Source organism: Centroberyx affinis, unplaced genomic scaffold, assembly GCF_046629955.1.
Source record: "Centroberyx affinis isolate AG114_WGS23_722 - 3 ecotype Tasmania unplaced genomic scaffold, CSIRO-AGI_Caff_v1 ptg000735l_1, whole genome shotgun sequence".
NCBI lineage: Eukaryota > Metazoa > Chordata > Actinopteri > Beryciformes > Berycidae > Centroberyx > Centroberyx affinis.
The window spans coordinates 92,957-110,761 of record NW_027279349.1 but is presented as its reverse complement, the minus strand read 5'-3'; the positions used below and the strand labels follow the sequence as shown (position 1 = coordinate 110,761).

The 17,805-nt window shown below is 42.9% G+C and overlaps 2 protein-coding genes and 1 pseudogene across 2 annotated transcripts; 1 reads left to right on the top strand and 2 right to left on the bottom strand.

Moving 5' to 3' along the window:
- Positions 1 to 217: 217 nt before the first annotated feature.
- LOC139644432 (arf-GAP with dual PH domain-containing protein 2-like) lies at positions 218 to 5,663 on the bottom strand (annotated as a pseudogene).
- Positions 5,664 to 6,623: 960 nt separating this feature from the next.
- Positions 6,624 to 10,281, top strand: tefm (transcription elongation factor, mitochondrial). The gene is made up of 5 exons (XM_071519779.1): positions 6,624 to 6,749; positions 7,096 to 7,577; positions 8,211 to 8,360; positions 8,607 to 8,785; positions 8,993 to 10,281. Exons 1-5 carry the CDS (start codon positions 6,701 to 6,703, stop codon positions 9,252 to 9,254), a joined length of 1,122 nt encoding a protein of 373 aa, XP_071375880.1. The 5' UTR covers positions 6,624 to 6,700; the 3' UTR covers positions 9,255 to 10,281.
- atad5b (ATPase family AAA domain containing 5b) lies at positions 10,039 to 17,281 on the bottom strand. Its single transcript, XM_071519781.1, has 14 exons — positions 16,678 to 17,281; positions 15,936 to 16,280; positions 15,751 to 15,847; positions 15,565 to 15,647; positions 15,186 to 15,334; positions 13,551 to 13,722; positions 13,085 to 13,353; positions 12,879 to 12,972; positions 12,733 to 12,797; positions 12,386 to 12,584; positions 12,141 to 12,250; positions 11,256 to 12,049; positions 10,295 to 10,453; positions 10,039 to 10,171 (listed from the first exon to the last, which is right to left on the bottom strand). Exons 1-14 carry the CDS (start codon positions 17,279 to 17,281, stop codon positions 10,093 to 10,095), a joined length of 3,219 nt encoding a protein of 1,072 aa, XP_071375882.1. The 3' UTR covers positions 10,039 to 10,092.
- Between the last annotated feature and the right edge of the window lie 524 nt (positions 17,282 to 17,805).

The window sequence follows — 17,805 nt, the reverse complement described above, 5'->3', positions numbered from 1 at the left end:
ATCCTCCACTTTCTCGTCTGCAAACGTGAGCATAACCGTTAACCAATTTATTTCCAGGCAGAGGCTACAAAGCATTGTCACATAACGACTCATACGGAAGAGGATTAGAGCCAAATGTGAATATTTGTTTGAGTTCTGACATTCAATTCAAAATACTGAGATTAACGTGGAAAAGGGGCAGAGTGAGATATCTTTATTTTTCTCCATATCAGGGGCTCATTCTTATCAATGCATTGCAGAGGATGGTGCGCGTTCGCGACATTATGTCTAGTTTTTATGTCGTGTTCGTAGGGTCAGTTAATTAGGCCTACAGTGCATTGTAAAAGCTTTACCGCTTACGCTGTCCGTTATTTTCTCCTATTTATGAAGGATTCTTGTAAACTGAGTGACAACATCGTGAACGCGCCCTGTCCTCTGCATTGATAGGTCCTGGGCCAAGACAACTGAATGTACACCAACGGCATGCGTGAAGGGACAAAATACTGCAAACTTTTGCTCGTCCAGACTCTATTTATGAAGATGCAACTGAAATATACTCTTTTATTAATAAAAAGTATAGGCTAGAAATAAACTGAAAACCTGATTTTATATAATTTAAATATGAATACATAGCAGCCTACTACTCCTTTAGACTGAACTTTATATCTAGTCATATCCAGTAGTGGCAAGCACATTTATACTTAAGTTTTGGAGGTGTACTGGGCATGACTGACTACGAGGTCAGTCACTGCGACCCTGACTTGAATAAGCAACTAGAAACTAGATGGACGGATTATGAAGTTAGCTGTTCCTTTTCATAAGCATGACCACCTGGATCACATGCCAGGCGGTTGAGGTTGTGGTGTCATCAAATTCACACTGCTTGGTGTACTCCATTCAACATTTCCATTTACAATTAATTCATTATGACATTAGACTTTCACATGCATGAAGCCATTTCCTGTTTCACCACAGCCTAATACTTTCTGTCCTTGAGTGGTTACCATCACAGTTTGCCTATTTAATCTCAACCCTTTTGGATTTCTCTCCTCACAGGTCAGTGTTGCCAGATCAGTGACATTTTCATGGAATATAGAGCATATTTCTAACCTTTTAAGAAGCTGTTCAACATGTTTTTCCATTTTGAACCAGTGACAAGTTCCCCATGAACAAGGATGTGAGACTTAAGGCAGACTTAAAGGCGAAATTTGCTTTCTGTGTCAATGGGATTCTTGTATTCATTTAGACCACCTAGCCTATATATTCTGAACAAAACTCATTGAAAAAATTTTACTGAGAAAAAGATTAGTAGTAATATCTATGACAGACAGTGAATATTTTTTGTTTACTGGCATGAACTGTCATGACGACAATGTATGTACAACAATGTAACAACAACAAAAATGTAACAAATACAAGTCAAGACAGTCATCTCTGCATAATGTTATAAAGCAGCCTGGACCCAGCTATGACAGTGAGGCCTCAATGTTGTCCCATTATAGTCGCGGACAGTGCAGACTATGCAAAGTGCTGTAGTTAATAAGTTACCATAATTCAAAATAACAGTCAGTGTGTTGCGCAGTGCTGTACAGGTACAGTTTGGTACATCCAGTTGAAGTAAATTTTTCAGTCCCATAAAGGATGTTTTCTCCTCATATCACATCTTGAACTGCTGCAAACCAGTAAGTAGAGCTGCTGCAGTCACCTCCCTCTTCTCCAATTGGCTTCATCTGAAAGAAAGAAAGACAGAAAGAAAGAAAGAAAGAAAGAAAGAAAGAAAGAAAGAAAGAAAGAAAGAAAGAAAGAAAGAAAGAAAGAAAGAATCAAAACTCTTCACAATCACCCATGTGGTTGTGTTGCAATGTAATTCACCATTAATTCATGAATATTACCTCTGATAACAACATACATGAAGTTATCTGCTGTATGTTCCTACCAACTACATTGCTAACAATTGTACCAACAGTCAGTAGCATCTTACTAGAGTAGTCCTGCAGGGTCATGGGTTGAGAGATGACCTGCCTGAAGGCCTCCAGCCACTCCTTCTGCTCCTGCTCCTGCTCACACATGAACACAAACTGCCTGCCTGGTGTCTGCAGGGTGAGGCCGCAGTGCCAGCGGCCCCCCTCGTGCCTCTGGGGGAGCCTTCACTGACCGAGTAGTGATGGCTCTCTGTGCCAATGAAGACAGCGCCCACCTCTGTCGCATCCTATGGGCAGAAAGAAACACATGTATGCTTGGAGGAGAGAGTGCGTATAAGCAAAATATACACATATACATTAGCATTTTATTTAAATCTGGATATTGGCCAAAAAACACCTTGAATTGAAATTGAAATTCAATTGAAAATTCCACAGGAAACCCAAGATTTGGGGAATCTTTTGGCATGAACATGGTCCAATTTAAAGATCTTGAATATCTCATATATATGTAACATATGGGCTTCAGTACAAAGATTTATCGAATCAGCCTTTAGAAATCCATATCAGTGGAAGCCTAACAGACACACACACATGCACACACACACACACACATGCACTCACATATACACATGCAAACATTGGGGATATTGTGGCATATTCTGTATTACCAGTGGCGATTTAAAGTAGAGAAGCTTTCTGTCTATTGAGCTCAGTGTGAACCACCTCTTCTTGAATGGCTCCCACTGCTAAACACAGAGAGAGAGAGAGAGAGAGAGAGAGAGAGAGAGAGAGAGAGAGAGAGAGAGAGAGGGAGGAATCAGGTCAGGAATCAACACAGGTTTTAATAAAAGACTAGTATTTTGACAGCTGGATGTCTGACTGACCATTGGACCAGTTTTCTCCATGTACCCCTCCTTCAGATTATTTCGGGTTATCTGAGATACGAGCTGCACAAGGAAAAACACACAAGTAGCAGAGTTGAATAAATCATACAAGAAGATGCTATAGGATAGTTCCTCAAAAAATATTTTTTTCTGAAAACTTGAAAATGTCTCACGTTATCGTCGTTGGGATCTTTCTTCTGGAGGTAGGCCAAGCGTGTTGCACGAAGAGCGTTGAACCAGGATACGATTACCTATAAGGCATTGGATATAGGAGACTGCATCAGGGAAACTGTATTTTATTGATTAGCATGTCTCCTCATATATATACATTTTGCTGGCATCATTTCACATACCAAAAAGTAAATATTGTCTGTACAGTTTAATACATTTTAGATAACCCACTGAATCCTGGGGTAGTATGTATAATAGATTTGCTGAACTTGGATCAGTTTTGCCTTTCAGGTCTTGTGGATCAGCATTGCTACTCCAAGAGGCTTTATACTGTACATACAGGCCTTGGTGTCCATTCTACAGCTGTTGCATGCTGTATTTGTCAGGCCCTTTATCGGAAAACAAGTGGAAATTAAATGACATATTATTAGTTGTGTGAGATTGGCCTCACCTGCCCATTCTCATGGTAAACAAACAGATTCCTGGTGCGCTCCTCCTCCAGGTAGGAGATCTGCAGACCGTGAGCGTGACCTATCTTCTCCGGCTGGAAAACCGCATTCAGGTCCTTCATGCAGATCACAGCTTTTGGCACCTTGGACTGTTTTGGGGAGAGGATCGATGAAGGATTTTAAAAGATTGGGAGGGAAAGGTGTTTGTTTGTAAAATGGTCATATTAATAAGGGGAAAAGAGCTACCCACATCTTCTTTAACAAAGTATCTGAGAGTGAAGTCCTTCTGGGACAGCAGGAAGGTTCTCTTCAGGAACTGCTTGTTGTCCTTGCCTTTCTTCCACAGCGTCGACTCAAACCGGTCTGCATGAGATAGATCAAATCAATAGAACATATGAATAAAGCGAAGAATCCAAATCAATCGCCCATCCTATGAGCTGTATAGAAAAAAACCCCTCTTTGCTTGGTATGCAGAATTCTAAATGTTTTGCTGATGGGAAGAATATATTTGTGTCAGCATATCGGTAGTTTAATTACCTGAGCTATAAGCTTGCTGAAAGTTGTTGTTCTCTCCTGTGAATTCTCTTCTCTCATACTTAGCCCGGATCCATTGATCCCTAAGAACACTAAGAGGAAAGCAGAATACCCGGTTATGTCTCATTATGGACAAAACACGAGCGCGCTGCTAATAATGAAGGTAAACATGTAGAGTGGATCCTGATGAATGGACTCCACCATGGCATCCAGCCTCGAGTGTTTGTTCCTCTTATGTACAACAGGACTTCTCCACTGAATGGAGTATTCGTTGAGTCATCAGTTTTCACTTCCACTGAGCTAATGAGGTGAATGGAGGTTAACAAGGTGGCAGGCACTCACGCGCAGTCCGTTTGTCGTGGCCGGTAGAAAAAAGCAGGGACAAACTTCTCATAAATGGCCTTCGCTGCAGAATTGCCCCTCTCCTTCATGAACTGGAATGATGAGATTTAGCAAAACAACAAATATCCTGATTCATTTCATATTGGTAGAGAGGAGAGATTCAAATTGAATTGAAAAGCAAATAGAGGATATCATTATACTTAGACCAAGGGTATGCTCCTTATGGATAAACCCACCTACTCCAGTTTATGACTGATTAGAATCTAATAGAACATGGACACAGCAGGCAGATGAGGTTATTTACTATCAGTATAAGGTGAATACAAGCTCTACCTCCACTAGTGAGTCATCCCAGAAATCCAGACGTATGGACTTGACTCTGCTGACCGCGGGCAAATCACGATGTGTTCCTGAGCAGTTCAGGCACACAAACACGCCGAGGGTGTAGGAGGCCCAGTCAGGCTCTGTGAGCAACAAGCAGCAAGAAGGAGATGAAGTAATAACATGACACATATTCTGTTTGAGCCCCAATGGACAAAACTACACACTATAATACAGAATTTGCGGGTATACCAGCTGAATCATAACAACATAAAGCATAAAATATCTGAACTTCCTCTTTGTAGTTTCTTTTTTAATTGTAGTTACCTATTGTACTCTCTCTCTCTCTCTCTCTCTCACACTCACACTCGCACACACACACACACACACACACCTATATTTAGTGTTCCTGTCAGTGGTGGTGATTAACTGTTGGGTAGAATGTAAGAAGTAGCGAACACTTCCCCTTATGAGAGTTTATTATAAAATGTGACTTGGCTAGACACCATTATTTTGGAGATAGTTCTGTTCAAACAAACAAACTCACGTGCCCTGGAGGCACAGGCTACTTCATCATTATTCTTTAAACTTTATATTTTCAGAAAATTCACATTAATGGACTTTGAAAAAATATGCATTGGTTGGTAAACAACTTCAAATGAGTCTAATGCCAGTTTGCCCAAAATCTGCATTTAAATAAACAAATTGTGAAATAATGTATAATTCAATGTTGAATCATGAGCTGAACACTCCTCAGTGTAATTCTCTAAATCATTATTCTTTGCGAACATACTCACCAGGAGCTTCACAGTCAGCACACAAGTTATTGCCTGGCTGTTTCACCAATTCCAGCAGGATTTTCTGATTTCTCTCCAGACTGGCCATAAGTGAAGGTGGTTTGCTTCTGTCAGAGCGGCAGCTGAGTCCCAACAAAAGAGCTGCTAGGTATGAAGTCCATACTGATTCTCTACAGTATACAGTGCAGCTCTATTCTAGCCCATAGCAGGTGAAAAACAACATTTTCTCCTCCCTGCCCAGCGCGCTCCAGTGCCTCAGAGCATTTCCTCTTATCGACACAGCAGCAAGTTTATTGTTCTGCACACAAACACACTGGTCCAGAAATAACAGAGAAAGGAAGTGAAACAGGCGTCACCATGTTACACTTAATTAATAGGGGGATAGACTTTTGTGTAGTTGACAGAAAAACTGCAAGTTCACCTGATGAGGAAAAACTTGTATGGCGCAATCATGTCTAAAGAGGAATAAATCACTGAAGGCACACTGAAATAAGAGTATTTAAGCATAGTCTGTATCTAAAAAATGCAAGGACATAATACATTCAAACATTGTACACTTGAGCACCAAAGTCTGTGAACACCTTGACAGTTTATCATATGAAACGTTTTTTTAGATTTCACAAACTACTCTATACTATCAAAGTGAAATAAATCAAAATGTATGTGAAGTTCTAAATTCACACCTGTTACTGCAGCCTCAATATTATCAATACAACCTAAATATGAAATCTGAGTAATATAGGTATGATACTGTATTTTGTACAAATATTTAATGTACATTCACTAGATTTTTCTTTTATTTGAATTTTATATCCTCACATAAATTTTAGCATTTTCATTTCACTGTGATAGAATTGAGTACTTTAAATTAAGTATTTTGTTAGTTGAATAAAGTTGCCTGCTGGCATAGGATGCCTTATTCAACTTTCTATTTAAAAAAAACCCCCAAACAATAACAAGAACAACAAAAAAGTTCATTCACATTAGCCTATACTCATGGGTCAATAGTCTTTGAGAAAATAAGCATTGGTTTTACACAGCTACAAACACATATAAACCGATAAAAGAACAGATTCAGAAATGAAGTATTATTTAACTTCGAGTACAAGTGAACCTATTTTTGTTTTAATTAAAATTTTGGAAATTACAGACAAGGAGCAAAGCCCCACTACAGAGAAATCAGTCCGGAACCAATGGCACAGGAGTCTCCGTACAACGTCGGTCGGTTGAAAAGTGTCGGACAACAACTAAAGGGCAAATCTGCATGATGGTGTAAAGCAATTTTTTAATCCCTTTCGTAAATGACGATGTGGGTCGCCAGGCGGTTTGTGTCATCGGTCGCTCAGAGAGGTATTGTGCTGAACATGTTTTGTTTCTTACCTGCTATTTGCAGGACATGAATTTGCGACCTACGGCTGGGACATCTAACTTAGCTTGCTGTGAATGCTAACCATTAATTCATTATTTTCATAATCTCATGTGCAGAAATATAGTGGAGGGTAAACCCACCTGAACTCAGTTTACCCACCTTTTTATGTGCTTTACAGAGTTTATTCACCTTTCTAGGCTGACATAAATCTGCATGACACACGTTCATGAGTGCTTTCCAGTCATGTGCCATGGATGACCGAGCTTTTGAAGGGTTTATTCCAACCAAACTCAAACGAGTTCGTTCCCCCTTGTATTTCTTCTGCAGGACAGTATGCGGGTCGGTCTGGCTTGTTCCGTCGTCCTCACCACGGCTGCCTCCCCGAGCTGGAGCTCCGGTATCTCCAGTGCACGTGCTGCTGGAGGAGTCGCGTGCCCGTGGCGGGCTTTGAGACCCTGAACGCCACCCTCTCCTCTTCTGTCCCGTGTAAGGAGGACACCCGCTCCCTGGACGCCTGCTACACCTCGGAGCAACGAGTCGCCATCCTCCAGCTGCTCAACAACGCCACGGAGTCGGAGCTCGCGGGCGTCAAGCTCCTGCGAGGCCGCAAGTCCGTCAACATTGTGGAGTACAGGACCAAAAATGGACCGTTTAAAACTCTGGAGAGCGTGGTGAATGTGCCGCTTCTGAAACACAAAAGCGCGGTCATAGTGTTCAACTCCATTCTCAATCCGTCTAAGAAAGAGAAGAAGGTGAAGATTCAGCTGGCCAAGTTCATCAGGCCAGAGGTGGACAGATCCTGGCTGGAGGTGAGATGAAGGAAAACCTATTGGACCTAGCTCTGTCTATGTATGTATGTGTGTGTGTGTGTGTGTGTGTGTTCTGTCCTTACACACAGTTGCAGCCCAATTGCAAAATACCCACTTTTAAAGACACTTACCTAATCCTTACATATGAAAATGCTTATTATAGGCTAGGATTTGAATTAGAGTGGGATGGGCTAGTGGTTGGAGAGACTGTTCTTTGACCGGAGGTTGCAGCTTCAAGTGCCTGTGTAGCAAACATTAGCCCTGCTGAAGTATCCTTGAGCAAGACATTGAATCCCTACCAGCTCCAGAGGTGCTGTTTTGTAGCTGACCCTGACCTTTGACCTCCGTGTGGAGGGGGAGAGCACAAATTCCCCACAGACAAATTAGAAAATAGCACTAGACTAGACTAGCACTAGTATTAGACTAGTGTTCAGGTTAGGGTATGAATCTAAATCTAAATCAGTGGAATATCCTTAAGTACAGTACCAATGTCAATATGTGAGAGGTAAGTTCACATCTTGACTGAATTTACCATCACCTTACCACTATAGATTCAATGTTACATCTTGCTCTAATCTCATTTCAGTCTGGATATGCACCAAGACCATTTGTCATGATTCTTTGTTTACTCAGGAAGCCAGTTCCATAGTGTCAATAGTGTGTGGGACTAATAAAATCGCCTGGGCACATGTGGACCGTGGCATGACAGTACTGGATTGGCAACAGCTGGAATGTCCTAATTTCTTTAGGGGAACATATCAGGCTTCTGCTTACTTGAATGACGTGAGTATAAAAAATATTTAGACCTCATTTATTATTATTATTAAGTTAGACACTGATCCTGAGCTTTTGTAGATAAACTTTATTTTACAAGCCTTTGCTTTCTCCTGGTTTCTCCTCTGAAACCATTGTATGGTGGCAACATCTGCATCTCTATCGTTTGGACAGGCATCATGGCATGTCATTTTAGCCCATATTCAATTGCTTTAATAGTTTGTAATGTGTTTTTTGATTTTGTTCCGCCGACAGGTCTCGTCAGTCGTGTCACTCCTTCCCTCAACTGACTTCTACATAGTGGAGAAGTCCTCCATCTCGGTCCAGAATACCACTCTGTTCCCTGTCATGGCTCACATGCGGGCAGTGGAGGCCATGCTGTTTGCTCTGCTGGAGCCCAGGAACTCCCAGCCGGAGTCCAACATCCCTCCCAGGTGAAAAAAGAAAAAAATAAGTGTTTCATATCAACATTTGAGTATGATTTCAACATTAAAAGGCACCAAACTACTGGGCCAAAACATTCAACCTGCATACCAAATGTTTGGACTTCATTTTTTCTGCATCCTGCTTGATAGAGGAATCTTATTTTGTATATTAATCCCTGAACAGACACAAAATAAAATTCCCTCCTTCCTCTGCAGGGTCCTGAACATGATGCGTATCGCCGTGGGACGCCACTTCGGACTGATGGTGGGCGAGTCACGGACCAGCGGGGCGCAGGCGGTGCGGCAGATGATGACTGAGTCGGTGACGCAGAAGCTTCCCCGGCTAAACTTCCCCCAAGAGCTGCTGGTGAAGTACAGGAACTCCTTCCAGATGGGCCGAGGAGAAGGAGGGGAGGAACTGTGCGACGCGCTGCTTCAGGCCGTGGCCTTCTTCGAGCTGCTCAGTGATTCCAGATAGTCGGCAGGTGGATTGATTTTAATGGACAAGCAGGGGTGACGTTTGAACCCTTTTTGTTTAAGCAGATTTTCACCACACCTCTCCCTCACTACCAGAGTGAATGCACCAAATATTTTGTTGGAAGGCAGTGGCGAACAAGTCATGGATTCTAGTGACACTGTGGGGAACGGGCAAAAAAAAACAACCAACTTGTCTTTTTGAGGCTCGGTGATGGTTGATTGTGCATTTAAAGTGATGAATATTCTTGTAGGTTTGCGACAGAAAACACGCCCACTGTTCTATGGGGCTACTGAGCCGAAGGCTTGCTATACTGTTTTTTATTTCTGCTGTCATTCAGAGACGGAACCTGGACAATAGCCTCAAAGTAATAGCTGGCTGCTCTCTTCTGTCTGTCTAGTGAGGATTTCCACTCCTGGTGCTGCTGTGTGTAGAGAAGGTCTATGGATTATGCAACAACTCGGTCTTTTACAAGAATGATTTAAAAAAAATCAAGCTGGTTTCACCAGCAATCCATGTCTGTTCCTGAACAAGTGAGTTATTTTGCATACCTCTAACCCAGAAATACCTCTTATAATTTCACACAGGAATCAAGAAAATGTACGAAAATAAAGTTTTTTTTATTTACTCTTCATGGTCGCATTTATACATAAATAAAATAGGATTTCACATCTTAACTGTATCGATTCTGAATTCATGTGATATAAGTAGTCAGTTCTTTCTGATGCAATTGACAGTATTTGATGCACTGTAAAATAAATATTGATCAGTCAATGAGAAGTGTAACTGAGGTAAGGTAATGAGTATCGTTAGGTTTCTACCATCTTGTCCATACTGCTCTCTATGAGAAATCTTCTGCCAGGAGTTGAAGAGTTGACTTGGAGAGGCCCAGGTGAACGCTGCTCAAGTAGTTCAGAAACCTGGTACACAAAAACAGAGTGATAAATCATTTGAATTAGTTGAATCATTCTCAATTATTCACTATTTGAAGTGAAGACAGTCAACTTCCTCAAGTCGAATCTGTTTTATCTTCTCCGGCCCACCTGATTGGCTCCTTTCCCTGCTGCTGTGCCCTATCAGAGCGGCAGATGAAGCGGAGGACCGGCATGTAGTCAACACTGACAGCCTGTCTGTTCCCCAGCAGGCTGAAGGACCGGCTACTGAGGACCGTTCTGCTCAGCTCAAACCTCCGCTGGGCCACACTGGAGGGACATGTGGGGATGTTATATATAGTGATGCCCCATTAGAAAACACAAGGCTTTCAAAAAGGTTGTTTTATGACATTTCTGCTTCATTAGGTAGTTACAGTGCCAAATTAATATATCCAGGGTTCCCATGGGCCTACAAAATCCTTGAAAGTTTGTGGATAAAACAAAAATGTTTTTGAAAATGAATTGAAGGCACTGAAAGTACTTGATTTAAAAACAAATCAAATATAGCACCCACAATCATTGACATGCCTCAGCTCTGAGCCTCTTTGCATCCAAGGACCAACACTTCAAATCCCACTGATGGAGATTTGTGTTGAGAGCAGCAGTGCTCGGGTTTAAAATGAATGATTGCACCTTGATTTCTTGAATTGACAAGATCATGAGTAAAAGACAAGGCCTCTACGGTGTCTAATTTTGACCAATGTCATGTCTTACCCCAAAGTCAAGTAAGTCCTTGAATCTCACCAAACAAGGCCTTGAAAGTCATTGAAAAAGTCTTTGAATTTTATGTTCAAGTGCATGTGGGTACCCTGTATATCAAGGGGAAATCTTACTTAGTCTGCTTAGCCACTAGAGTGCACCAGAAAATCGTAATCATGTTGTGAATATGCTGCATCCAGTTTTGAAGGCCTAGGGTATCAGTCCAGATTAGATAACTGAAATGTTGGGCATCTTATTAGGCTGCTATATCAAGACACAATGCCCACACCAATCATGTAACAGACTGAAACGCCAAACAAACAGTCAACAATCTCAATCAGTACTTCAAAGTTGAGATAGAGAATACACTCACTCTGGCACACACAGAGGGTCGAAACTACAGCTGAGTCTCTGTCTCTGGGATGAGACGGGAAGTGTGAGTCTCTCCATCAGCCTCCCCCACCTCTGTTCCCCCAGTTCCTGTCTGCGTCTCTGGGCTTCGGTCCACACCTCAGACACCCTCCACCAGCACCTGTGAAAGCCGAGGCCCTCGGCAGCCGCCTGAATCTCCTGCAGCCTCTCTTGGCCGCAACTCCCGTCTTCCCCTTCTCTCGTCTCATCCAACAAGCCGTCCTTGATCTCTGCTCCCGTCCAGACAAACCGCTCCGACACGAGTGGCTCTGCAGCTGGCGTCGTGGCGTCGAGGTACGACATGAGGTCCATGAAGTCGGTTAAGGCATCCAAACAGCGGGTTGCCAGGTTGGCTGCGTTTGGTTCAGTCTTGTTATTTGAACTTGGAGCTCTCAAATTCGTCCCCTTCAATGATAATGAGGTTCTGTGTGGTTTGAGCGTCAAATTGGAGGTAGCATATTTCCTTCTGCTAAGCCTGGAGAAGTTCCTGACCGAGATGCTGTTGGTTGCTGCTGCCTTTACATTGACATCCCCATCCGGTTGGTGGATGCGAGGATGGATGTCAGGGGGTGCCGGCTCACTCTGCAGCCCAGAGCAAGTCACCTCATCTGGGCAGAGGGACGGGGTTCCCTGGGCCTTGATGGGCAGAGGAAGAAGGAGCTCCAGGTTGCAGTACAGCAGAGGTACAGCTCTTCTCCAGCTCTCAGAAAGGAAGTTCACAAGCTTGTTCATGTCCGGTTCAGTCCAGGACTCACACTGAAGAATCAAAGACAGAAGACATTGGAAAAATAAGGGTAAAAGGTGAAGTTCATATACAGTAGGTGATGATGTTAATGTCACTACTTGCCTTCAGAAGGTTCAGTAGATTGTGTTGGGTCACAGTGTGGAGACCCAGCATGCTGGCAGTGCAGGGAATGTAGGAATCTGAACTGTCTTCCCCTTCAGTAACATTTGACCCTAGAAATAAAATCAAATGAACAAATTCATGCAAATCTGTTCTGGTAGTGTCAAGAATATCGCAGCTAAATCCTATGATGGGAGTTTTCTTCACATTTAGTTCTTTTTAACTGATACTTATTTAGAGCGACTTACAATGTACACTACTGGGTTCCTTAGGCAGGACTCCCCTCTGAGATGCCCGCCTCCCACCACTGTGCGCCCAGAGCTGGAGCTGGAGCAGGCAGCATCTCACGTCTCCTCGGGACAGCCTGAGGAGACTGGTGACATCATCCAGCTCCAGCCTCACATCCTCAGCCAGACACACCAGCTGCAGGTAACTACGGACGTTCACCTGGGAACAGAGAAGTTTGGGAAACAATTTCTGCACTCGGATGAGATCTTCTTGCCTGTGTGGGGAGCCAATAAGCACTGGAGCGTACAGGTTTCAATTAGACTCATGGTACAAACCTACAGGAAACATGGACAGTGGCTTGACTTACCGCTGAAGGCGTTTTGAAAATGATTTCTACCAAGTTGCCGTCAAATCTCTCTCTGAAGGAGGGATCTAAGGAAGACAATTTTGCATCAAACCTCGTCTTAAAATCATTCTCGTCTATTCTAAGTTACATTCTGTGTGTGTGTTTACCATTGGTGGTCAGAATGACGGGTCTTTTGGTGGTCGCCATGAACGTCTTGATGGCTGCGAGGAATCCAACATCATCATCAAATATGACATCAACCTGCGGGAAATGACAAATAGATCAACCCACACCTGACATGGTTGATGGACGTTACCGCCCCTTAACAGCCAGTAAAACACAGCTTACAGTATGCAGCTGCCAAATGGTTCACCTCCTCAAACAGGATGAGCGATGTGGCCGTCTTCTTGCTCTGTGACACTGTTCCACCGCAGCCTGGTGACGACGGGTTGGATAATTTCTCGCTGTCTGGCTTCTCGGATGATGACAGGCCACCGGAGAGTAAGTTGTCTGCTTTGGCCTTCATCTTGAAGAAGCTGGCCAAAGTAACTGTGGCTGGATTAGGCTTTCCTTTGTGGCCAAGTTTCTGCCTTGGTCTCTTTTTTGAGGTGGATATGACATTTACGGGAGACGCAGTTTTTCCTGTTGAAGGAAAGGTTGAAATAATACAGTTCCTTCCAATATATGTTCATATTACACGGAACATTAAAGAAGCCTCCCGTACTGTCTAACCTTGTAAATTCAAAGATTTCTCATTCAGCCTTCTCGTAAAACCTTGTCAACACAAAACTAGAAGAGAACTTGTATGATTATGTGAATTTCAATGAAGCCTCACTTACCAGATAAAGTGGCAGGTTTGGGTGAGCAGCTGCTGGTGTTGTAGTTGTTGAAGTAAGCCGGTTTGAGGGGGTCTTTCCCCGACGTCTCCACTAGGTGGGACTGGGTAGCCTCCTTCAGCTGGGACAGGAGGTGGCGGCCGCTGCGCTGGGAGGAGCAGTTCACCTCAAACACCTTTCAGAGTGGATGCAGGGTTTGAGGAGGAAGGAAAACAGGACTTAAAGGATTATTCCTGTCATTTTGGTGTGATGTTCAGATGGTTCTTTGGCCTGAGAGTAGTCTAAGAACCCGGTGAAACTGGAAAATGCATGATTTGGTCCTCCGGTAGTAGCCACACAAACATCAGCAAATATTAGACTGCTAATTCTGATGAAAAATTACATAAATGTCACAGTTGACCCTATGACTTGCATTCATTTAGAACTAGCTGTGGCTAATTGCTGGTGTTTGTTAATACTGACACAGAACCAAATTACCTTTGAGGCTAAAGAGTCATCTGAAGATCAGAATTTATCCTTTTATTATATAAGAGCAGAGATGGAAATGCAACTAACCTGCTAGTCAGTGAATAGTGTATTTCTGACTAGGCTAGAGCAAATGTATCTCACAGGTCAGAATCTAAATGGGATCTTATGGAGATAGTACGGAGATAGCAGTAAAACAGTGCTGCAGGGTGGCTATCTAAAATACTGCAATTCCTTCCCAGTACGTATTAGGTATTTGCACTATAACAGAACCCATTATTAAAAAAACAAAAACATGTTGTGTTAGGGCAGAAAAAACATCTGACATGTTATTTTTTACAGTCTATGGTTACATCATGTGTCTGTGAATCATATGACAAACAACAGCATGTAGCCATAGGGCACATCTGCTAATTTACTTGACGAAACGCGCTTAGTCATACTGTCAGTGGTGAACACACTGACGCCAACACAGGCTGATGAGTGAATCACTTTATACTGCATGTGGAGACATACTGCTCACCCAACAGCTATATGCTACATAGTGTACAGCTTTAAATGGTTTTCATTTTATAATTAGTTATTGACTGCATCCTTGACTGATTAATTAATATAATAATTAATATAATACTGAATTATGGTTTTCAATAGAGAGTTTTAGTGTCCCATGGTCCAAATCAGTGGTTCTCGACGTGGGGTCCGGGGACCAGCAGGGGTCCTTGAGGGGGTTCCAGGGGGTCCCCAGCAAATTGATAACCTTCATTATTTCAATAACAAGAAGTTAACACAGTTAGAAAATGTAGAAGAAGGACTATTTTGATCATAGTTTCACTGTTATCTCTCTGCCTACAAAATAGATAGTCATGGGATTCTGGACAAAATCATATCTAACAATAAAAATATTCTCAGATTTGGGTTTGAGAGTGAAAAATCTCATCAAATGGGAGTCTGTGGCTCTAATGTGGACTAAATTAGAGTCGTTGATATGAAAAAGGTTGAGAATCACTGGTCTAAATGCTGCTGAAGAGGCTTTTCCACCCTGACAAGAATAACATTCTGGGGGAAACAATGAACTTTTTGGCATGAAAATAGTCAACTTAAAGATATTGAATATAGGCACAAAATATCAGCTTCAATTAAGAAGATCTCGGTATTGACAATCAAAACCCCAACCTTGAAGCCCAGCTCCTGAGCGCAGGCGTACACCGAGGCGGTCTTGCCAGCTCCTGTGGGTCCTGTGATCAGCATGGTGTTAAGCGGCGGCTCCTCTCTCTCCTCCTCCGACCCGGCCTCACCCTGGAAGTCCCCGCAGTCCCATGAGTCTGCATGGGACGACAGTCAATTAGCGGGGCTTTTGAAACTTTTTCAACTCCAGACCCACACACTGCAAACCCCGGGCCCTAAGGCTCATTAAAATAAAAACTCTTGTCATGTGGTTACCCTGAAGAGACAGCCGTGCGGCACATTTTTGGTCATGGCTCATAAGAAACTTTGATAAAATGTTGACCCCCTTAGCAGTTAGTATGGGAAAAGGAGACAAATTAGTCCATACTGTTGCTGTTTTCTTCATGTTTCCTTTCCTCCTCTTTTCTTCTCTCATCACAGTCGGCTCGCAGTTTCCATTTCTTTAACCAACTGCATTCCAAAGACAAATAAAATCAACAAACTAGCAGCTAAGCTCATAGATAAGCCCAATGATATCAGTGAAGAGGTGAGAAAGCTATTCATACAAAATCACCTGTGGAGTTTATTCACTGAAGCAGCATTGCCAATGACCTCACTTGAATGCTGGGGGCTGTACTTTTCTGTCCAGAGCTCATCCTCAATACTGGAATCTAGACCAAAGAAAGGCACATTGTTAATTTCCTGTTATTAAAAAGGACATAAAAACCTGTGATAGGAATAAAACAACAGAATCCTCACCTCTCTGGACACTGTGGGAGGATAGGAGTGACTGGCTGTCTGATTCTGTACGACTTGTCGGTTTAGATTTCAGCTCATGGTCGCTCTCCCTTTGCTGCTTCAGTCTGTGAGTGCGGCTCAGCCTGCTTCCTCTGGGCTGCCTCTTAGCCGGGGGAGCCGTATTTCCCTGCACACCTTGTGCTGACAGATGACAATCACCTGAATAACTGGTCTTCACCTCCGCAGCAGCAAGGTTAGACCTCTGACGCTTGGATACCTTGTCAGAGCTGTCTATTTCACTTCCTCGTTTCCTTTTTTCTTGGTGGTTATGTGGGAGTTGTAGGGAGCTCAGACATGATGGTTTCTCTGCTTTGGAAAAGAAAGAGAGACATTAAAGAGTAACTAAACCCCAAATCCAAATCTGTGTAAAGTTACATCTAAAAAACTACTGCTACTGAAATTATGCTACCAAAGATCAGCCAATAGCAGATAGCAGTTTCAGTAGCATGCTTTTTACCATTAGATGTCAGGCTTTACACAGATTTGGGTTTGGTGTTTAGTTGCTTTCTAGTTCGTTAGTTCTTTAATGGCAATGGAAACACAAGTTCATTGGATGCTGAAGGTGAAATGTGGTATCATAACCTGGACCCTGCTGTATGTGTGAATATGTGTGAGTGAATATAGACCTGAACCTGCAGCACAGCAGTGATCCAGTGTCAAGTGACTCTCATTAGAATGAATGAGTAGGGATGCTCCGTCTCACCTGATGATTCAGACTCTTCTAGGCTTCCACCACCTTTCTTCTGCAGAGTGCAGAACACTCTTCTGACTGGAAATGCTGGGTGAGACGCTCTGATTTCCTGCAGGCAGCTGAGTCGAGCTGAGGCAGACAACTGGCCTCTCCAGCTGGACAGAACGGACTCCTTTCTCTCCGCCAGGTGAGAAACTGAACATGTGAGTGGTGGTAACCGCTGCTGACTTTCCCCCAATTGCAAACCATTGCTCTGAGGAGTGGTGACTGATTTTTGCAGCAGTGTCTGCTTCTTTAAGGACTGACCAAGTGCTCCTTTACCCCTGCTGTGCTGGGTTGTACGCAAGAAAATGGGAGCAATTTTGATGTCTGGTGTGTAACAACTCCTCTCCTCCCACAGTGGTTGATCTTTTCGAGTGGTGATGAATGCAGCAGCATCTGAACCATCTGTGTCCTCTTCTGTGTCTTCTTCCACCACCAGCAGGGCTGAAAAATCAGAGCAGCTTGACTCTGGTAAGACTATTACATCAGTTAGTGCGCGGTCTTTGCTTGGGCAAGCTCTGACCTTACATGTTTTGCTCCGTTTGAGTTTGTTTCGCACTGCAAACGACTCCATATTCGAAGACACTCCGCTGGCATTTTGAATTTGCCGCTCGCTTGTCATACATGGTTTCCTTACGTGCGTTGTACTTGTGCGACGTGAAATTTAGTCAGGTATTCATCTTTGGAGGCAAGTGTCAGTGCCTTCGCCTTCCCTATGCGTGGTCCCATGTCTTTTAAAGTCTGTTAATAGTAAAACAAAACAAAAAAATGAACGGAGCAGTATATACACAAAGTCAAAAGATTAACGTCATTCACACAAATTCCTAACATTTCGGTGTAACCTCAAAACCAGTCCGGCGTCTTTCTAGTGACGTATACAACGTAGCCAAAGATGGTGTATTTAGAGGCAGCAAGTGCTCTCCTGCAATTTTGCCGGCATAGACGACATAAGCATACATACCTGAAACAACGTTGTTTTTCCTCAAAAACTACACATCACAAAAACGTGAGTTGTGTATCTGCATGTTAACGATACTTTAAATTCGGTTCAAGTGAATTTTACATATTTAAAACGGAAGACATCTGAAAATAGTAGGC